Source organism: Harpegnathos saltator, unplaced genomic scaffold, assembly GCF_003227715.2.
Source record: "Harpegnathos saltator strain DR-91 unplaced genomic scaffold, Hsal_v8.6 scaffold41, whole genome shotgun sequence".
Lineage (NCBI taxonomy): Eukaryota > Metazoa > Arthropoda > Insecta > Hymenoptera > Formicidae > Harpegnathos > Harpegnathos saltator.
The window spans coordinates 620,494-644,039 of NW_020230217.1; the positions used below are offsets into that span (position 1 = coordinate 620,494).

Consider the following 23,546-nt stretch of genomic DNA (forward strand, 5'->3'; position numbering starts at 1 on the left):
GGGGGGTGCAGGGTAGTGAGAGAGGAGGGAGGGAGAGAGGACCGACGTGTATTTAGCATTTCCCATACCAGCACGGCGTCTCGTTAGCTGTCTTCCCTCTCTCTTTTTCTCTCCCTCTTGCACACACACACACACACACACACACACACACACACACACTCTCTCTCTCTCTCTCTCTCTCTCTCTCTCTCTCTCTCTCTCTCTCTATCTCTCTCTGTCGGTCCTTCTCCGTTGACGGAACACATTGGACTCGAAGACGCGAGTCCGCGAAAGCCGCGAGGGGGTGGATGAGGCGCAGGTAGGGGGCTGCAGAGGGGGAGGCGAACGAACGTCACTCGAAGATGGGGATGCTGGAGCTGTAGGCGTGGACCATGGACCACCCTGTCCACAGAGGTTGGAGGGGAGACCACGCCACCGCGGATGTCAAGGGGGGACAAGCGGGCGAGGGGCGCTAGCGGCTGAGAGAGGGGTGCGAGAGGGGCGCCGTGGACAATAATAATTATTATACACGCCGGAGTTTTGCAAATGCTGTCCTTCGACGGGGAGTTAGCGGCGTGGGGTGGGAGGTCGGTGAACGAAGTGGGTGCCGGGAACGGCTGGCCGCTATCTCGCCCGGTTACAGAGGGAGGAGGGGGAGGTGAAGGAGGAGGGGGAGGAGAATGAAGAGGAGGAGGAGGAGGCGGGGGAGGAGGGTGAGAGGTGAGACAGGAGGGGAGAGATTCTTAAACGGGATCGTTATGCGAGTCTTTCCCGTGCTCTCTTCCTTCTCCAATGCTCTCTCCACGATTGCTTCGTTCTCCTCTTTCTCCTGCCTCTCGCCTATTCCTCCTATTTCTTCCTCTTTCCCCACTCTCGCTCTTATATACTCGGCCGCTCGTTTCACCCCTTGGGCGCACCCCACCGCCGCGTACAGTGGACGCGCGTGTATACTATGAATTCGTGTTGGAAGAAAGCCTACACTTTCATACGGGGGTGCATGTGTGTGTGTGTGTGTGTATGTGTTTGTGTAGCTCCCCGCAGATCATATGTCACATATCGAGGCTCGAGAGCGGACGCAACCCCTTTCGGTCTGCCGCTCGTGACCTTATAAGACGGACGCGAACGAAGGAATTCCCCTAACCTCACTTCGCCTCGCCTCGCCTCGCCTCGTTCCCTCGTTAATTTTGTCAATTTTCCCGAGGAGTCTCCAGAGGTTTTTTCATATTTCTCATCTGCCATCTATCTTTCTTCTCACGTACTTTCATTCGCTAATATTCCCGAACGACGAGGAGATCGTGGTGAATCATAACGCAATTCGCTGTGCAATTACGAGTCTGGAAATCGTCTCGCTGATACTTGCTTTCATTCTCAGCTGCGATCGAATTCACGAAAAATAAAAAAATACCGATTACTTAACATTTCACGTTTTTTCGTCTCAAGTTCCCCAATTACGGAGATAACAATGGGCCTTCCCCCGAATTTCGTTCCGAAATTCATCATCGTCGATCTTGCCAACGAGTCGGATCTCGGTTTTCCGCTCCTCGAAATGCGACTCGTAACTGCCGAGGAAATATCAGATCGCTTTATTCTTGTAACAACGCGACAACGCGGGCGGTCGTTAATTTCGGCGGCGGGGCCGCACGACGCCGTCGGACTTTTCAAACGGACCAGGAGTCGAAGAGGACGAAGCGCGCGCGCACTATTCGCCAGGGAAATATACACTTTTATAACTCGTTCCTATACCCGGCACCGGCTACGGCAAATCCCTCTCTTGACGGGGACATTTCTGAATTTTAGACGCCTTAAACATCGTGATTCGCGTACGAGCGCCGAGAACTGCCGCGCGTCGTAAAAGCACAAGAAAAAGGAGTATGCGAGCGAGCGAGCGAGAGAGAGAGAGAGAGAGAGAGAGAGAGAGAGAGAGAGAGAGGGAGAGAGAGAGAGAGAGAGACTACCGAGACGTTGATCTTCTCTCGAGAAAATCGCGCGCTCTCCTTCCCTCCTTCGAGAAGGTCGTTCGGAAAAGCGCCGAGAGAGTGCGAGAGACAGGCAGATCGTTTCAATCGCACTCGACGACGATTCCAGAACTACCGTCCTGCGCGTCGTGCAATTAAGCGGGCGCACGCGGCAGGTGGCGAAATTTAATCGTTCCCGGAAAAGTATCCTCCAGCCACGGCGACCCGGACAGACGGCGCTCTATGGCGGCGCGGCCATGTGAATCAAGCGATTTATTATTCAAGCGGACATATTTAGCGGCTCACGTAGCGGACAGGGACATATTCTTCCCGCCGGCGCGGACGCCGCGCTCGTTTCAACCCGCGAGCGAGCGAGCGCGAACGCGAACGGCGGCACGTATGTACACGCGACCGGCCGACTCGGAGATGCAGCGGCCTGTGCATTATGCACCACCAGAGACACAGCGGAGCCGAGGTCGGCGCGTTTTCGTGCGCGCTCGCATGTATGTACCGAGCCGACTTTTTCACCCCCGTAACGGGGTGTTCCTGAGCAAGCCCGCGCGCGTGTGTTCGTCAGCCACGCGGAAACTGAGGATGGATTTTCGTCGAACAGCCGATTAAACTAATCGATGGATCACCGGCGAAACTATCCACATCAATGTTCAGCTGTGCAATTTGTCGTGCTGCGATAAATGTAAACTGTTCTTGTTTCTGTCTTCAAGACGAGGCAATGATTATTACATCTTGAGTATCTTTGAAATAGGAAAACAGCATTTAATCTAATTTCCTGGCTTTCTTTTTCCTGCCGGAGTAGCCTCGAAAGTCTGAGGGTTATCTCTGTTTTTTTTTTTTTCAAATAGGTGTTAGGTTCTTATATTTGTTTTGATATCAAGAGGAATTAAAAGGGATGTCAATAATTTTTTCGAAAAATCACCGACAATATTAATCAGTAGGGGAAAATTCTAATTTAACCCAACTTAATTTAAGTCTCTGATTAAGTATAACCTTTTATATATTTTATAGAGATTACATGCTACAAAAGCAGTCGTTTTATGGCGATAACGATTTTTTTCAGAAGTAACTTTGAAGGTCGCTTTTATTTTTTTATAAGTGGAATGTTATGATTTTATATTTTTTTTCATAACGGTAAAGGCAAGAAAACACAAGCATGCCGAAGGATGATCATTCTTTTGAAAAATCGGCGATTAGTAGTAGAGTAATCAGAGTTTGTTGAGAGTCCCCGTACGAATACGATCGAGACGCGACATTTGAAAGGGAAAGAGAGGGAGAGAAGTGAGAGAGACTTAGATCTCGGTTGCGCGTCAAAGTTTCGCTTTCTCGACAACGTCGAGAATTAACATTGTAGGGATGACAACAGTGTTGCGCTGCTATGATACCGACGCCGATGATGCCTCGCATCGGTTCTACACCTGCAAACCTCGCGGCCGCCCCCTCCCGCGGTGTCAACCCCTTGTAGTATCGCGTTACCCGCTCGCACGCAATGCGTGTGCGAAAAATTACAAGCGAGGCGAATTTGCGTTAAGGCAACGCATGATTGATAGTTGGCTAAATCGCGTAGACAAGAAGAGAAAAGGAATGGAGAAGAAGGGAAGAAGAAATAAGAGATAGAGCGGAGCAACAATGCTGTATTATTACGCGCATCGCGTGTATTGCGGAGGTAAAGGGTGCATTTTAAAAGGGCTCTTTCTTGGGAGAGCAACTTGCAACAACTGCGCGCTGCTTTTTCATCGCGTTTGCCCGCCGTTTCCCGGCATTTCCTGGAAGGAATGGATTAATACGTAAGTAACGAGGCTTGTTATTGTTGCACGAAAAAACATGCTACTTTTCGAACGTCCTCATGCGTACGCGCAGGTACTCTCCCCCCTCCCCCCTCCACTTGCTCTATCTCTTTTTCTCTTTTTCGCTCTCTGCGCTCTCTGCACTGAAGAAAATATCATGCAATTTCCCTTTTAAAATATTGCACACGCGCGTGCCATCCGATGTGCACGATACGAAGAACTGTGCTTTCAAATATTCTCCGGAAATTTACGCAAAAATATCAAGACGCTCTCTCTCTCTCTCTATCTCTCTCTCTCTCTCTCTCTTTCTCTCTCTCTCTCTCTCTCTCTCTCTCTCTCTCTCTCTCTCTCCTTCTCCCTCTCGCCCTTTCTCGTAACTTTATCACGCAAAACGCTTTTGGCGATAATGAAAGGAGCGTCTCCGTTTTTCGGCAACGAGTAATAGGAGAGGTAATCTTCGATCGACGAGACACAAGATGACACACAAGTTCCTGTGTGCACTCGAGCGACGTTAATTGTTATTGTCATTCCTCGAGGATCCGAAACGCGAAAGTACACAATCTCGCTTCGCGGTTCGCTCCGTAATCTTCCGGCGATTATGCGAAAGGGCGCAGCTGCGCTCCGCATCGCTCTGTTATATGCAAACAACAATAAAGTGCCTCCAATAATCGATGTTAATTGAGTTGCATGGCGCACAGCAACCCCGCATTTGTACGCGCGTTTATATGCCGTTGCAATCATACGTTTCCGCGAAGACAATGTTGAGGCGAATCGATATCGCACGACTGCTGAGCGTGCTACTTTCAATAGCGGCCGACCGGTAGCGGGCAACATTTTGCGCGCTCCACACACACCGTCGTTCTAAAATAAAAATACTCCGCAATCTCTCCGGCCAATTACACGGAGGTCTGCAATTAGCCGGGCCGAATACGATATGATACTCCGTAATAATCCACTTTGCATTCCGTGCCTCATAATCGTCATTCGGGGCGAAACTCTGGGAATTAAACAAACGACTCCCTCTTTTCAGACGAAGAGCGAATCAACGCATTCTATTCAGCCTGGAGATGCGAATCGACGTCTTTGGTGTCTGAGAATCAAAAAGCCTTGAGAATCGGGTAATTAGAGAGAACGATGAATGCAATACATCTGCATAAGGTTTGTCCAGTATTTTTTCAAAGGATGATATTTTCATGAATAGCATTTAATATTTTCATAATTATCATACAAAAAGATTATTTAATCTTTTTTTAAGAGGATTATTATTAATTCTTACTGGTTATACGTTCCTTTATAGAGAAAGGAAAGAAAATTATTATAAAACTGTCTGGGAAAAATCCTAGTTAAATTTTTTTTACTTTCTGCTGAAAAATAGGAAGAAGCGTAAATTTATAATTTTGAATACTCTGAATGGCATTTAATGTGGTGTGCAACGCGATATGATAAATGAATATATGTATGTAATTACGCTGAAATATGGACCGGTACATCTTTAAGTTAATTTCCTCCAAAAGTTCTTGAATTTCGTTCATGATAAAACAACCGGGAAAACAACATAAACTGAATAACGATTTCTCTTCTTTCCTCTTTTACTCTAGACGAGTCTCTGTGTAAATAGAGGAAAAAAACGCCGACAAGCGTTCTTCTTGATATAGGAAAATTAATTGATATAAGAGGAAATCCTCTTGAAATAAGAGGGAAACAGTTAGAATAATATCTAATAAATTTTAGATAGATAGTTCACTTTAATCGCTTTATCGAAAGAGGAATCCTTTCCTTGTAAAAGGCTGCGCTTAGAATATAAGACTATGGGAAAAATCACTTTGCAAATAGAATACTTTTTTTTGGGTGAAAGAGAGAATGGGAGAGTTGCCAAAACCGCAAAAATTCGTAACGGAAGTCATCCGACTTCGTCGTGGGCGTCAGAGTGATCAAAGCAACCGGGTTCGTTCAATCAGAGCGACTCGCTAATTGCGCGTCGTGGAGAATGAAGTTAGCAGCGGGAAACACCCCTTTCGCGAGAGGCCGCGAGTCCGCCCCTCGTCGACGCGCACGCGGAAAGGGTTAATGAGCAATTAAGAGAGCGCAAACGCGCGCCGGCGCGGCGCTTCGTCGCCTCGGTCCTGGAATAATCCCTCGGGCGCCGCCCCTTCGCCGACGTAATTACTGGTCATAACGGAGAGACAGAGCGAGATCCTCCCGGCGCGGGTCGGTTTCCCAAGAAGGTGGACGAGGGCAGGCGGCGCCGATACGGCTTTTCCGCTCTCGACGCGAGAACTCGCGCCTGCGCCCCGTCGTTAATTACGCTGGAGAGGGTTGCCAATCGGAGGAAAAGCCACCCCTCGCGCAAACGCGCTAATGATAATTACTGACCAATTGGACCGCGTCGCGCCGGACCAATCGCGCGAGATGCTGCCGCCGGAAGCGAGGAAAAGCGAAAGAGAAACACAAGAGCTGAGCGAGAGCGGGAGGTAAGAGGCGACGGGGTTGGGAGAGGTTGGGGTAGCCTGCAGGGTGGTCGATCACGAGGACGGCTGTTTCGAGCACACTTTCTAGACGGTTTCAACACCTTTCCGAGATGCGTTTTGAAACGCGGCTGAGCTGTTTCCAGTCCAGCGAGAAAACTTGTTTCTGAGAAGGGATTAGGTTCTCTCATTGGACATCCTGAGGAGTGTCCGAAAATAAAATGCGGGAAGCGTTTTAAAAGTCGCCGCACAAAACTCGTCTGCGCAACGACGCTTCTCGCACATTTTCCACGATAAAGCCCCGGAGAAGCGCTCAGATGGATAAAAAAATAAATATGACCAAGATAATTAGGTATATATTTCTCGAATGGTTCGCTGAGAGAAGTCGCGCCGTACAAAAAAAGAAAACAAAAAGAAAAAATATCCCGTAAATTGTCACACTTCGGCTGCTGCCGCAATCGATGACCGCGCGATGACCCGGGAGAGCAGTGACTCGCAACTGCCAACGCTCGACGCGTCGCCAACTTCGCCGGGGAGGACGTGCGAAAGTCACAGTCGCGGAAAAGGAGCGCGCAGAGAATCGCTGACGACGTAGAGGACGACTTCACGAAGGAGCAGCGACATCGTGTCCCGGCAGATCGTTGACACGATCGAAGACACCGCGCATTGTGTGCCGCGGGCGACTTTCCGCCGTCCGCGTCCTCTTTTCTTCCTCCTTCCTCTTCGCGAACGATTCGTACGAGTGGAAGACAAAGGTGGAACCTCGCGCGGAACCGCACTTCCGCCGTGCCTCAACAGCGCTTCCCTCTTAACGGCCGGCCGGTGGTACGCGAATTTTACGGCCGACGAGGTCGATGCATCCGGAAAAGCGCATATTGCGCGCATGTTACCGCCCCGCGCGCCGTCCGATAAGTGGCGAAGCGGAATGCAACGTCGCGCTTCGCTCTCTTACTGTCGCCTCCTCCCTGCCCCCGGGTAATTTCTTCCTGGTAACACGTGTTACAGGTGCGCGGTCGCTCGTTTCCGGAAAATTACCGGCTCGGTCGCCAGAGAAAGAAGAGAGGAAGAGAAGGAGGGAGGGAGAGAGAAAAAAAAAGTAGGAGAGGAGGAAGTCTGGCCGGGTCCCCGCGCGCGTTATTATCCCACGTGGCTTCTTTTCGCTCATTAAAATCAAATTTACCTCGTGGCGCTCGAACGCGTCGTACGTGTCCGCTCGTTTGTCTCGCATTCGGCCGGCGCGGCGCGGCGCGGCGAGAGGAAGACAGAAGGGGGCGAGAGACGCTACGGCGGAGACACGACACAACTACGACGGGACGCTCGCGCTGGTGGACAATGCACGCGCGAATAACATCGACATCGGAATATCTGAACGGAGCGAAGTGTACGGTTAATTCAGGCAAGAGGGTTGTGTAAAGTCGCGCTGAGGGGAAAGCATAGTACTTGCAGCATATAACTCTGCTAGCTCACCGGCAGTATTACGATATATATTGACGTGGCAAACCCTTTCTCTCTCGAAGACGCTACTCCAGTTGTTCCAGTAGTTTCGACGTCGCGGTTCCAACGCGAGCTGGCATGAAGCCGAGGAAACAACCCCCGAGTAGACCGTAACCTTGCCCTTACCACTCATTAGACCTTGCCTTCGAGGAATGCTCCGTGCTGATCGCAGACTTTTCCACAGCCTGCGCCACAAGCACTCGATCTTTGTCCAGTTTCGTTTTTTCTTCCTAGGAAGCTAGACGCAAGAAGGAGGGAGGGAGAGAGAGAGAGAGAGAGAGAGAGAAGGTGACATGTCTGTACGCAACAGAAGCGGACACAGCTGTCCTTTTCGTACTCTGTCTTCAAATTTTCCTCAGCAGGAGACACATCAAGCTCGCATGTAGAAATTTATAGTATTCTTGTGTCGACGGCACGAATGCGCGCGGGGGGAACAGGAGAGGCGCGTGCAGTCGCGAGGAGGAGGGAATTCTGACTTCAGGTCGCAGACGTCTCTCGAAGCCATCGCTGCCATCGTCGCGAGGATCATTCGTTCATACGTACGCGCGTACAGGAAAGAAGCCTGGTTCCGTTCACCCTTCACGAGTCGACTCTGGATAGCGGGGAGGTCGAAGAGAAGACAGGGAGGTAACAGGTGGCGCGCGGAACTAAACACCCCCTTCCATCGGTTGCGCCCCACCAAGGGCGCGCGGGCCCACCGTCGGTCCCCACACATACACACACACACACGCGCGCGCGCGCGCGCGCACACATACACATGTACACATGCATACACAGCTTGGTAGAAGGCAGAGGCTATAAGACAAAAACTAGCTACTGGGTTCCGTCTGACCGCGCCGGCCGACAGCCCGATGATCCTCTCTCTCTCTCTCCCTCCCTTTCCCTCTCGCCGGGCAGGCCGACTATACGTGCTAGAATCTCAGCACGTCATTTTCTCCTCTTCATTCTCCGCTCATGAGTCGGCTACTGAATGATTAACCCTTTGACTGGCGCTCGCGCTATCAACCCGTCCGTTCCAGCGATTTTACGATTTCCTCTCGGGGCGCGGGGTTGATACGGCACAATGCCCCATTGCCCAACGGTTCAATTACGCGCGGCCGGTAGCACTATTTCTGATCATTTTATAATCGCGCGTGATGACCCGTAACGCGCAGAAATACACAGCGCGCGAACGAGCAAGTGCGTTATTGCGCCGATGCGGCGTAATCACGATTGGCTGGCGGTCAGCGAGCTGCTGCCCTTCGGATCGGCAATTAGTCGGCGTTCTTTACCGCGCTCGCTAATGAGACTTCCTTAGCGCGCCTCACCTCCGCCTCGCCCGTCGTTGTCGTCGAGCGAGGCGCGAAAAGAAGAGTAGGGAAAAGAGAGCGAGAGGAGAAGAAAATTCGATTTCTCGAAGAGAGAATGCACCTGCTGTCTTCGGCTACGCTCGAGCGTCAGCACCTTTCAGTCGGCAACCAGGTCGACCCGTGAGCGCTGGTCCAGACGAGAGAGGGTCAAGACAAGAGAGAGAGAGAGAGAGAGAGAGAGAGAGAGAGAGAGAGACGGCGGCCGTGCGAGGGACAACGGCGGGCGCAAAATTACACGTCGGCCGCGAAGCCGTCTGTCTCATTAGGCGATCGGAAAGCTCAAATCCGGAATGCATGCGCGTTTCTGCGTGCGCGCACGCTAGCGGAATGATGATATTAGAACGAGAGCGGGGACCGCCGCGGCCGGTAATTACGCGCATGGTCCCGCGGGAGAGGCAAGCCCGGCGCGTAACAACCGAATTTGCATCGAGATACAATCGGAGAAACGGGGAGAAATCCTCTCCTCTCCCTTTCCCTCTCCCTCTCCCTCTCCCTCGCCGCTCTTGGCGCGCGTGAGTGCGCTGCGCCCTGATGCGCCTCCGGCCGGTCCGAGCCACCGGAGATTTCCGGGACCGGCAATTAGCAGTAATAACCCATTCCGCGCGCCAATCAATGTTAATTGACATCGGGACGCGGCCCGCGAGAAGAAACGAAAGCCCCGGGATTCTATTCGCGCGGACACACCTGCGTCCGTCTGTCCGTCTGTCTGTCTGTCTGTCCGTTCGCTCGCTCGTCAGACCTGGCGAAAATTGCGCGCAATTTGCGCGAAAATAAAATCAAAATGTTCGCGCGCGGACACACAACGGCGGATTCGAAAAGGCCTCCGCGCGCGCGAGCAGAGACGTTTCGAAGACGAAAACGAAGACGAAGACAACGACGAAGAAGCAGAAGAAGAAGAAGAGGAAGAAGCAGAAGAAGAAGAAGAGGAAGAAGCAGAAGAAGAAGGAGAGGAAGAAGCAGAAGAAGAAGAAGCAGAAGAAGGCCCGCACGCCGTTCTCTCGCAAGGGCGGATGCACGCTTCGAGTGGCTAATTTTCTTCCTTCTCTTCGTTGCCCCTTCCCCCGATCTCCGCCGCCCTGCCATCTCCCCCCGAGCCGCCCATATCCCCAACCGTGATTTCCCGTCCTCCTCTCGCGGTATCTCGTCTCGGGACGAGACGACCAGCGCTTTGATGGAGGACATCTCGCCGCTAATTATGATTAATTTGTGAGACGAGTGAGTGAGCGAGGACCTCGAGAACCCGAGAGAGCTACCGGTGGCGCAGGGGATCACAAGACGCGCGGGGGGGCACGGGGGAGGGAGGACGTAATTAATATTCTCAGCGGGACTGCGTTGCAACGTCACGTGAACGTCACCCAGGTGACTCCGTCGGCGATTTCCCCGTTCCGAGTCCGCGGTTCGGAGCCCCTTTCGGCCTGCGCGTACGCACGTAGGTACGCGTCGTAATTACGCGTTCGATATAATTGCGCGATGATTATTCACGACTGGTTATCTCGCGCATGTGTGTGTGTGTGTGTGTGTGTGTGCGCGCGCGCGCGCATCAAAGAGACGCGCGTTATTAGGCGCGAGCGCGCGAAAGCGCGAGGTCACCGAAGGAGCGTTCCGCCGTTCGACGCGAGGAAATCGCGCGTATTCCAGCGCGCTCCGGAGGAGCCGGGGAGTCCTTTGTTTCGCGGATTCCCTCGAGCTCGCGATGGACAACCGCGATCTTCGGAGGTGGATAGATGGATGGGTGAGACTGGATGGAGGTGGATTTATTACACGTTCTGGGAGAATATCTCTCTCCCCGGCGCAGGAAGAAGGAATACAAATGGAAGCATTAATTAACCCTTTAACTGCTGAGATATTAAATGACCAGTATAACCCTCTTTGCTGAGTTATTTTTACCATTATAAAATATTTTATAATTTGCTGATGATCCAGATTTTCACAAATTCACATTTTTTAATTTTTTAAAAAAATACCACACGCACTGAAAGTCCAAATCGAGTAAACTCGATCGTAGCAAGGCCGCCATTTTTTTCCACACTCGAGTTATCTCGACCGTAGCAGTTAAAGGGTTAAAAGAAAAACAATCTCGTCAAGCGTAACTAATAGAATAGTTACACGGTACACGCTGACGTTAGGTATCGAAAAACTCGATTTTCAAATTTTAAGTTGATAGATAAATTTATTATAAAGAAAAATTTATCAAAACGTATACGATATACGGTAGAAAAAGTGTAGGTACGCAGGTACTAATCGAATCGGTCAGCCATCGAATCAGGAGATAATCATAAAGCTATGGAGAGATGAAGCAAGGAGAGAGAAAAGAGAGGGAGGGGGAGAGAGAGAGAGAGAGAGCCCAGCGAAATTGCGACGTTATCCCGATGCAAATGCGCGGCAAAGATCTCCAAACGATCCCATCGTAGGTTTCATTTGCGCGCCAGCGTAGTAAGCATGCTCGTGTAAACGACGGTTTGTACACTCGAGCGCGGTGCAACGCATTTGACGGAAATCGCTTCATCTCCGAATGGCTTAATAGACGTACGATGTAATCTCGCGTTGGTTATTCGCGACAACGATCTCGCTTTTTTAGCGCGCGCGTATTCGACGGGCGCGCGCGCGCTCTCGTATGATTACAAGCGGATGCGCGAGAGCCGTTCGGCATGCAAATCCCTCGCGGAGCATTCGATTCCTAAACAGATCCTTCGAATCCTCCCCGTGGAGATCTCCGGCTCTCGCAATTTTCTAAATAATTTCCCTCGGATCGAGCAAGTCGATATCATCTTCGTTGCTTTTCGCGTTTCCGCAGCGCCGCGCAGATTAATAGAAGCTCGATTAATCTCTGTTCGAAAAAATAAAAGGTATAAAATACGAGTATAAGAAAATAACGCAAGAATGAGAATGTTAATCTTGAGTGGAAAAAAAAATCAACACATGTACGTCGCAAAGTCGGGACGGCGAACGTCGTCCTCGCGATTTTATATTTCGCTTTCTCGCGACCCCGCGATACGTGCCGTAATTGCACGCTCGATAATAACTGCCAGCGATTATTGTTAATTACTGTTTAATACGAATAAAATTGTGCTGACGTCACGCCGGGCCGCGATGGGCTTTCCTCATTTTTCAAATCGCGTGTGACCATAATTGCGAGCCGAGCGTAATTGTGAGTAATTATTGGCAATTATTCAGTAATCCGAGGTCGATCGTCGCTCCCCCTCCCGCCCTCCGTTGCCCGTCGCGATTGAAAAGCCATTTATAAACTTCTGACAGGGTGATTTTTCTTGCGAGTTACAATCGGCAATTTCGCGAGATTATGCTCCGCTCCATAAACAAAGTAATTACCAGGAATAACTTCAAGGGACGCGCGCATGCGCGAGCATCTGCTGATTAAAAGCTCAAAGCGAGTCTTTCCAGAGAGGACCGTCAAGTCCTTTTCTTCATAGCTGGCAATTTACAGAGTTCTCTGTAAAGCTAGCGAAACTCGAATATCTCTGCGCGAAATACGGAAACTCTCTCGGCGTCGCGTTACACGCGTTAACGCGGGGAGACATGTGCGGCTTCTCAGTTGCGCTCGTTTTGTCCATAATTATCTCGAAATTGACGATGAATACGCACTTTGACGGAATACGCGCGTGACTAGTATCGTCGACTCATAATACGGTGTATCGGTGATTATTACACCAATTGATTCGCGCTCGGAGGAGGAGCGCGAGAGCCGGCGGTTGCGTGGCGAAAGGCTTTAATTACGCGCGTCTCGGCGATGACGAAGACAAATACCTAAGTGCGATTGCCGGTAGTAAACTCGTCGGGTTTTCGATCAGCTGGTCCCACCGTGACTAAAGTCCCCCGACGTGCCGTCATGACGCGGGAACGACGCCAGTCACCACCTGGGCGAGCGATTGAGTTGCATCGGTGACTCCGGAGGATCATCTCGCGCCGAAAATGGCGTCGATAGCGCAATAAGAGGATCTTTCTCTCTCTCTCTCTCTCTCTCTCTCTCTCTCTCTCTCTCTCAGGCGACTATGACTACCCCTTTTGTTCAATTAAGAGCGGTCGCGCCGTATGTTTTGCAGCCATGTATGTTCTCTAGGCCAATCGAGTGCTTCCTCATTTGTTCTTCGTTTGTTCTTAACGATTGCCTCTAATTTGCGTCTAAGATGACCATTTCCGGGCTACACGCGGAGAAAATGTTGCGATAAAAATTGCGGCTAAAGTTATATTCCTGCTTGTAGTAATATTTTTGTGCGATTGAGGTGCCTCCTCGACGTTGCGGTGTATAAATCGCTACAGAAATAACAAATGACAGAAAACAGGACCTTTCGTTACAATGTAGTATAGCGAGAAGTCAAGCGCGCGTGACATTTTTCAACAAACGTATAATTCCGGCCATATTTCCGTACGGTTCAATGTTAGAAATAAATGTTCTTGTAATTTTTACTAACTTCCTTAAAACTCGCGCACTGACCAATCACATTCTGACATTGTCCGACAAGAGGACTCAAGAGTATCCTCTTGAGATTGCCGGTTCCGCCTATCGTCTCTCCGCGTGTCAGCAGCCCATACGCCACCGGAACGTTAATTCATCCTCGAATCCGCGTATGTTCTGTCTGTGCGGGAACCGTGTACCCTGCGAGAGTCGACAGCACGCACCTCAGGCGTGACTGCGTTCTCGCGCGCGGCGGGCCGACTCACGAAAGCACAACGGTTGCACGGCGGTTGTGTGTCACGCCTAGTAGCCGCGAATAGTTGCGTCGGCAGAAATTTTAATCAACGGTTCCTCCTCCCGGTGCGGCAATGACGATGGCGGCGGCGGCGGCGGCGGCGGCCGCGGAGGTCCGCACATACACACATACGCGCGCGCGTACGCAACGCGACGTGTAGAGGTGTGTTGCCCGCCGCCTGGTAGCTGGCAGGACGACGCGGCCGGGGAGAGAGGTTAATCACCCACGCTGGATTTTAATAAACGGTTCGGGGGGCAAACAAAGCTGGCCATCAATAACCACGGCGCAGCCTCCCTCTCTCGCTCTCTCGCTCGGTCTCCTTCGCTCTCAACGGGGGCCCCACGGCCCACCTCGCCGACCGACCCGCGGCCATGCCAGGGCCTTTGCCACCAGCTTGTCGAGCGCAGCCTCGCGCAGCGGACAGCGAGATAGGCGGAGATCGTATCTCCGTGGTTATTAATTAACCGGCGAGAAGGGAAGGCCCCCTTTCATCACCTCGCAAACGATCTCGCCTTCAGCGAGAGGGCCCTCGGCCTTGCCCTAGCGTGTATAGACGGCGTACAGCTGCAGCGGGGACTTCTCTCTTTCTCTTCGTGTACTACTGTGATCATCGCGAGTGCGGCCACGGCGATAGATAGGCGTTACGAGTTCGAGTACGTGCGTGGGGGGGATGGGGGGGGGAGGGGGACTGTCGAAAATGGACTGTCTTAGGCGAAATCTCCCATCGGTGTGATTGAAACGTCCGTCGCCAACTGGAAAATTCCGCTGTAAGGAACTGTAAGAAAGATTTCTCCGCGCGAGTGGCTAATCAGTCAATTGTTTGCCGTTGTCGCGTGCGAGTTTGGATAAACCCAGTCCCACTGCGACTGCGAGATTTTGCCAACGGTAGATCGGAAGTTGCTCAAAGTTCCCGGCCAACCGCATTGTTTCTGACTGCATTGTTTCTCACGAAATATTGATCCTCCGGAGGAAAAGTGTCAGAAAAAGAAGTGTCAAGAAAAAGGACATTTCATATGCGTCAGTGAAATGGGTTATCGCTTGCATGGAGCCCACACAATCATCGATTATTAATCATTTAAATCAATCTTTATATACGTCTTTTATCGATCTTTCTAAATGTTATTACTCTTCTGAGCTACTGACTGCGCCTCTCACGGAATCTTCTACAGGAGTCTCTCTCTCTGTTTCTACAACCGAGCTTTCGTCTCGCTCACCAAACAGCAGAAAATCAATCACAAACCGAGTTCATTTCATTTTTGCTACTAGTTATAGTGACACGAAGATTCCACGAGTATGGGAGCGAGAGAGAGAGAGAGAGAGAGAGAGAGAGAGAGAGAGAGAGAGAGAGAGAGAGAGAGAGAGAGAGAGAGAGAGAGAGAGAGAGAGAGAGAGAGAGAGAGAGAGAGAGAGAGAGAGAGAGAGAGATGCAATCGTGCAATATCGTCGTCCATACGCGAACTTGATCCCTTATAATGCACTCGGTGTGACATTTTATCACTCCACGTCGCGACACACGAGCGATACAGAATCTCGGCTTAAGATGAAGCAGGACGTTATATCTTACCATCGGGAAGATTACAAGGCAGGATGCAGTGCGGCGGTGTCGCTTGTTCTCGCGCGGAGAACAGAGAGACGCGAGATTTACGCGTCTAATTTTAAGCAGCCGATGCGTCAGCGCAATTTCGACAAATGCGATCGCCGTTCCCGATACGGAGCGCGCACGACGGAGCGAAATAAGACTCAGCGAGATTCCGCGCGCGACGCGGCGTACACCCCGCTGCAAAATATCAATACGAGATACGGCGTAATGGGCACTTACCCGTTTATGGATGTTCGACTGATGAACCAGGATAACGCCGACCTGGCTAACGAGTGCCATGCCTGCAGCGGCAACGAGTCGGATCTCTCGGCGGATCTCACGAGGAAAATTTCGGCGGCTTTGTCGGGCTGGTCGGCGTTGGGGCCACCGCCGAGCGGGATCCACAGGTCGAGCAAGTCCTCTCTGATCTTTTTCTTGTCCACTTTGTACCACTGCGAACATATGAAGGACGATTGCGTCAGTTTTATTATCACAGTTGTGCTTCCTCGTCGTCTTATTAGGGATCTGCAAGGAGATTTACACGCAAGTACGTTCAATCGTTCTTTCTTCGTTCAAACATTGTCGAGAAGATTATAACGAATAGTAGTGGGAATAAATGTTCAAAACACAAAATCCTAGGGGACGAAAAGAAATCCTTGACGGACGTCATGTTTATGGGAATTTGAAGTCGAATCCTTTTCTTCTCACTTAAAGGGGGGAAAATTACACATGCCGTTTCCGCAACAGGCCGTTTCTAAGGCTATTTTTACGAATTTCTTTAACAGAAACAGAAAGGATCGATGGACTTGAAATTTTCACAGTGTATTCATTAATGTTTAAAGTATAAAATAAATGTGTTACTATCTATATGGAAAGTACATATAAAACTTTAAACGCGTTTATCTGGAAACACAATTTTCTTAAACTGTCGGCACGATTACGAGAAAATTACTGAACCTAATATTATTAAAAATTATTGAACTTGAAATTTTTACACAATATACAGTAGACATGTAATTTTCGCCCCTACCTCGAACACAGGTTATATTTTATTTTATTCATTTTTTTAAACATGATTACAAGTTGAAAAAAGTTTCATTTTCGATATTTTTTTTGTACAGTCATTATTTTTCCAAACTTGGCTTCACTGCTTTCATTTTGGTACGGGCTATAATGGCAACCATATATTTTTAAAATCTTCCTCATTTCTTGATTTCAGAGTAATGAGAGGTCCGGAATTATGTCGATAGACAAACATAGAGTTCGCAAATGGATGACTGCATTTTTATCTATAATTACAAATTGGATCGGTTCTTGTGATTCAATAAAATTTATTTTATACTTTAAATATTAATGATATACAGTGAAAATTTCAAGTCCATTGATCTTGCCGTTTCTGTTAAAAAAATTTGTAAAAATAACCTTGAAAACGGCTTTCCGCATATAATTCCTCCCTTAATAGAAACACGTTTACGCTATTTTTACTTTCGTTGCTTCACCTGTTCGTGGTGCTATTTCAAAGATACTGACACGCATAAGTATGTTAAATAAGTTTAATTGTTTTCTTCATATTGATTTGTTTCTTTTTTTCAATATTATCGTCGAAATATTAACGACATTGCAAAGAAACATTCGCCAAAAACAAAAAATCCTATGAAGGAAAGAAAATCTTGTTACGTGTCTCATTTGTATCACTTTGAAATTGAATCATCTCTCTTCTGATGTCAGTAAGACAATTTATGTCTAAAGAGGTTAAACGTCAAATGAAGCTAATGCAAATTGGCCTTATCGAGATTTTTGCGCGATCGCGTGATAAACACCACCGAATGATTTTTTAGTTTTATCTTGGCATCGCCGAACGATAAGTGAAATTGATCGAATTATGCAGGTGACGAGCTAGACTTTTCGCTCGAAATTTATGCGCCGTTAGAGATAAACAGCACGGCATTTTCAAACAAGATATTAGCGAGAATCGATTTCGCACGAATGATCGCGCGGAACTTACGGGCGGAATTACTCGACCGCTAAAGTCATCGCGCGCGCGCTGTGCGAAGTACATCAATCTGCGGGTATAAAATTCGCGAAGCTCCGGTGCGTTCCATTAACGTCCCACCGGGTGGCCCGCCGAAAATGTATTTCTCGCTTCATTACGGCCGCGTATTACGGTATTAACGACACGTATATCCTTCGGTCGCGGATCAATTTTCCCCTCGGAACCGCACAATATTCCGAGCGTTTGCACAGCTACGCGTTACCGTTTTTGCAAATCACACAAGCGCGTGATCATCGACGAGTGGATATCTCGTCATCGTCGTCGTCGTCGTCAGTTCGTTTCGACGAGTTTCGACACACTCGCTAATACTCGCCGGTGAAAAAGACAAAAACGAAGGGAAAAGAGGCAGGAACAGCCGTGAAATCTTATATTTCATTAAGGTGCCGTGCGCGCTGTCGGAGCGTCGCGTCGGCACAACATCTTTCGCTTCATTATCGAAGGCGCGTATCGCGACATTAACGATATTCTCTCTCTCTCTCTCTCTCCCCCCCGTCCCCGACGCTCTCCGCGCGTTCTTGTCGTCCTCGGAGAACCGCGAAACGCCACACAGTCCGAAAAGCAATTACGTTGACCGGTCGGTCGGTCCACCGGGCTCCGCGCTACACGACAGATATCCGATTTCACCGTCAGCTTCCGAGAATGAGAACCAATTACGCGGCCCCGGGGCATTAAGGAATCGATCTAATTTGCGCGCGCGCTCGGCGGTTCGGCTCGGCTCCGCTCAGCTCGACGCGGCGCGGCATGGCGCGGCGCGGCGCGGCGCGGCGCGGCGTGGCGCGGAACGGCTACTCTTAATGGCGAGAGAGCCGGCCGATGAAATTATACGAAAATGTAATCAAGGCGCTTTTTGTCTCGTTTCGCTCCGAGCGGGGCAGGGGCGTAATTAGGAATGCTTTTGCACTTCGCGACGGGGGACACTTGTTGCTCGCTCCGCTCCGCTCCCGTCCCGCTCCCTCGTGTTTCCTTCTCACGCGAAGCCTCTGTCTCCGTCCCTTTTTCCCTCATTTCGCCTTTTCCCTCTTTCCTCCGTCCTGCTCTTCCGCCCTCGTCTCCGTCTCGCGATCGTAAATCGTTTTCTCTTTCTCTCTTTCGTTCTCCCGTCCGATTTTTCTTCCTTCTCTCGATCTCTCCTCGTCGTAAATTTCTCTCTCTCTCTCTCTCTCTCTCTCTCTCTTTCTCGCAGCGGCTCCGGTAGTCGAAAGTAGGCAGGGGGTGAGGAGGTGGCATGAAAAAGGAAGAAGGAGCCGGCGGGAAAAAAAGCCGGGAGATGGAAGGACCTCGCCACAGAAGGAGAGTAATTAACACCGTGGTGCCCAGGTGCGCGGCCCTAAGAAGTCGTTTATGGATTGCTCGGCTGCCGCGGCCACGTAGCCGGCCATCAATTAGATTCTCTAATTAAAACAGTCCGCTCTTCTCACCGCGCGATGCATTAACTCCGCCGCCGGCAGGCTCGCGAAAGGGGAGAGAGCCTGGCGAAGTTACGTCGATCGACTTTGTCATCGTCCTGCCGGGCGGAGGCGCGACGGATTATCGAGTTCTTTCTTGTTGGAGGGTCTGCGGACGATTCGCACAGTGCGACGCGTCGATGAAGCCAGCGATGTGACACTCGCAGCCTCTCGCGCTACGGACGCATCACTCGCGATCCACGAGGTGAACGTCCCAATTAGCGACAGTGTCCCGATTTCTGACAGTTGCAACCGATTTCCTTAATAGATCGGCTAATACATCCAAAAAAAGTATTCTACTTGTAAAGTGATTTTTCCCATAGTCTCTTTTATAGAAAAAGGATTCCTCTTTCGATAAAGTGAGATTAAAGGGAACCATTCATCTAAAATTTATTAGATATTATTCTGTTTTCCTTTTATTTCAAGAGATTTCCTCTGATACCAATTAATTTTCCTCTTATATCAAGAGAAACGCTTGTCGACGTTTTTTCTCCTCCATCTACTCGCATAGAGACATTCACTCTGTGCATATGACGATCGTCGCCACATTTATCTTGTCGACGACGTCTAGAGCAGAGGAAAAAAGAAGAGATCGTTATTCAGTTTATGTTGTTTCTCCCGGTTGTTTCATCATAAACAAAGTTCAAGAACTTTTGAAGAAAATCAACTTAAAGACATACTGGCCCATTTCAGCGTAAGTATATACATTTATCATATTGCGTTGCACTACATTAAATGCCACTTAGAGTATTTATGCATATTGCATATTATTTGCATAAAATTAAAGTAAGAATAAATAATAATCTTCTTAAAAAAAGATTAAATAATCTGTGTATAAGAGGAAATTTATATTAAAATCAATAAGATTTGCATTATATATATAACATATAATTCCTCTAACTTTAAGAATAATGTATTTATAATATTTAAAATATTCCTCTTAATTTTGGAGGGATCCTCTTGAGACCACATATAAGAGTAAAATCCTCTAAAATTTAGATGATTTCACTTGTTCTGAAATTATCGTTTTTTGATGTCGCTTACAAGGCTCGAACAAAATCGAGAATTACAGTAAATGCTGCAACATTGTAAGCAAAAGTCTGATTGTCTGGCTTGTGCAGCTGTTCTTCAACTTCTTTTTAAAAGGAAACTCTGCTAAGGAAAATATATAAAAATAAACTTTCATGCCATTATTAGACGGCCACTTTAGCCATTTCTGAGAAAATATTAAAAGTGTATTAAAGTTTTTTCATAAATTATAAAAATACGGCGTAATTAAAACGCCAAATATACAATCTTTCCAACGAAATCAATTTGTGTACTTAGCTCAAAAACTATATTATTTAATTTGTTTTTACGATAAAGTTACTTGCTGCTAATTGGAGCATTCGCGTTAAAAATATTTGGTGGAAGAAAGGTGTAATTCGGGGTGTATTAATTTGCGGTAAAACGAAAGTTACGGTATTTTGACTCGGGACTCGCCTCGATTCGAACGTACTTACTTTGTGAACAACACTTATAATACATTGACAACTAACGATAAATGGACGTAGCAAATCCTTTCGAGATTAATTTCAAGCTGATATAAAGCCGAATATATCCGAAGAAGACGCGATGAGGAAAAATCCGAGGTAAAAACCGTAAAACCTTTCCTTTACCGCTAATTAGAGTTTCCTCTCGCGGAATGCTCCGTTTTCAGATGCCAGATTTTCCTACGTCGATGTCGCGATCGACGGCCGTAATTGTGTTTCCGATAAAGACTCCGTTCGTTTCACGTCTCGTGGAGATCGACCAGTGGAGAAAACGAACGAGGCGCGATTAAACTCGCGACTTTGCGGTTGTCGTTCGCGAAATTTGATTTCCGATTAACGCGTAACGGCACTGCGCGGGAAGATACATCTGGCCGGCGCGCGGTCACGACGAGAGTTAAACTCTTTCTGCTTCAATTCCGCTCGCCTCTCGGCGCGCAAAAAGTGCCATCATCTCGCGTAGGTAATGCCCGAAACAAAGAAGAAGCTCGGCGATGCGTGGAGGTGCGAAGAAGGGGAGCGCCGTTCTCTCCGTGGTAATAGGCGAGTGGCGCGCTCGGTGTAAAGCGACCGCTCGCGCGCTCGTGCAATTTTAATTATGGCTGCCAGCGTGTGTCGCTAATTGCAGGTAGCTGACGACGCGCTCACCCCACGTCATCACACTTTGATTCCGACTTTTTCCCCGGGCCATTACAAATGGCTACTGACGTGGTCGCGCGCGCGCGCGCGCGCGCTGCTGCTGCTGCCGGACAGCATTCCTCTTCGTGTCATTAGTGGCGACTTTCTGCGCGGCGCGCTGGGGCGCAGGGGAGGCAAGGGCAAGAAGGTAGAGAAGGGAAAGGGAGGTTAGGAAGGAAGGAAGGATCCAGAAGGCTAGGGAGAAACGCAGACAGAAGGAGAGACAATCGACTCCCCGTGCGCCTTCCGTGTAGCTGTGCAGCACGCAGCAGCAATCGCCTCTCGGCACCGACAACAAGTAGCCGACTCGGAAATCGCAGCCATCTAAATCAACGTCGCGCGTACACCGCGACGAACGGCGAAATAACGCCGAGAGCTCTGACGCCCTCGACCTCTCGGAATCCTCGCAGAGATACGCATCGGCGCGTTCACAGATCACCGGGGTCGCTCGGGGCGAAGGACGATTTTCGGCTGGCCGCGCGACAGCCGCGATGATAACCGCAGCATTCTCTACACAAAATCCAGCTGCGAGAAGCGATGCTTCTCGCAGCTGGATTTTGTGTAGAGCATTCACTGAGAAAAACGATCTTGTAGTCATAGCGAAAATTATCTAGGTATGAGAAATTAGCTGAAATGGCTAAATGAGCAAGCACTACGATATTGCGTATGTTTTGTATCTAACCAATATAAATGACAGAGACAAAATTTATGACCGACTGTCAAAGTAAGAAAATCTCTTTGTGACACCCAGTTAAATAATTATAATAATAATAATAATAATTATTATTATTATTTTCATTTAACGCAATGATTCATATTTAGCTACGGGACCTAAATTTTCCTGCAGATATTGCTAGAATGTTATTGTAAATTCTGTGTACCGCAGACAATTTCCTAGCAGATATATAAATCAGCGAAAAATTTTAACTGTAACGTTTGAAATTCTAGCTGGACGAGCGAAATATTTTTTTGAGTGTTTATTATTTATATATGTAAAGGAGAAGGTGGTATTATGGCCCTCCATTCACATTTTGTACAATAACTTCGTCAATAATCAATATTTTAAAGTGAGAACTGAATGATTATTGAATAATTATTTGTCACAATGTTGTTTAATCGATTATAAACTCAAATTTATGTAATGTTTATTATTTAGGATGTTATTTATAAAAATGTGGCAACATAATATAATGGGTCGGCGAAAAAATGGGGTGGTAATATGGCCCTCCCACTGAAACCGATACAAAAAATTAATTTTGTTTAAAATAATACAAAATGTTTAGTTACAAAATTGTTATTCATTCAAATTAAACTCTTAGAAAGAGAATAATAATGAACTTAACTGTGAATTTTTAATGTGGATGTTGACTCACTTGCTAGGAAATACAATCTGCCAGAAAGAGAGCGGTGTAGTGCAAACATGACATGCAACAGTAGACTATAAATTAGAATCGACTTATCAAATAATTATTTTGATATAGAAACCTGGAAAAAGGGAGAGAATATTTATCAGTATTCTTATGGAGCCACATTAACAAAATGTCATGCTATTTCATTCAATTTTGCATAACTTGAAAAATGTACAGCAATAAAATGTCAAGTAACAAACAAAATATTTAATTGTACATATATTCGTGTGATAATACGCTCAAGTTTAAAAATAATGAGGATACATGTCTAATTAAATGCTAAAATGTACCCTGAAAAACATTTCGAAATGCTCGAAAGCAAAAATGCATTGTAAAAAAAAATTCTAGCTATTGTGTATTGATAAATTAACGTCACTGCGCTAACGGCAAACTGCTAAACAAATGATTCCATAAGTAATAACTGGAATTCGCTACCTAATAACGGAGATATTGAGAACAGACATAATACCTACGAGGATCATAATACCACCTTCTCCCCTACTATTTTTCATTGCGGAATGAAGTGACTTATGCTGTCTGTAAAGAATTTTTTGCTCATTAACACGTGTGAGTATTTCAGTCTCGAGTTCAACAGAGACAAATAATTGACCGAATTAACGAAAGAATCGCTATTGGAGGTTTCAAAAGTCCTCTCCCTGCGATGGGCAACAAATCTCGATGCGGTATGGAAGAACATTGCACCGTGAAACGCGTCCGTCAGGAATGCGAGAGCGAGCGCGATTTCGCGCAGTTTCAAATACAAAATAACAGGGTAGCGTGTTTCTGTTACGCGATTATATCGTTCGCCCTGTAACAATGGCGAGAAGGAAGTCTCGCTCTATGATTTGAGATCGGCGCGGAGTTTGTTGATCATCGCGGAGTTACGTTCGGCGCACTCCGTCCGCGATAGTTATGCGTCGCTTTATGCCGGCGCGGAACGATGCATGGGAAAACTTGGCGAAACGTAAACGTGGAAGTACGGACTGTAACGCCAAGCCATCGTCCGGATGGCCGGACCATGCTTCGCGACATGTGTTTACCGGATCGATGTGTGTTTACCGGATTGCCTTGGTGCGTCGCAACTTCGGTCGCGCGATATAATGCGC

General features: G+C 48.2%; 1 protein-coding gene across 1 annotated transcript in view; it reads right to left on the reverse strand.

The window, feature by feature from the left end:
* LOC105190018 (methyltransferase-like protein 9) overlaps positions 1-23,546 on the reverse strand; it is a 49,209-nt gene that overhangs the window by 16,004 nt on the left and 9,659 nt on the right. The window contains exon 2 of the mRNA XM_011152487.3: positions 15,567-15,778. Within this exon, the coding sequence (XP_011150789.1) occupies positions 15,567-15,778 (212 nt within the window). The remainder of the gene's footprint in view (positions 1-15,566; positions 15,779-23,546) is intronic.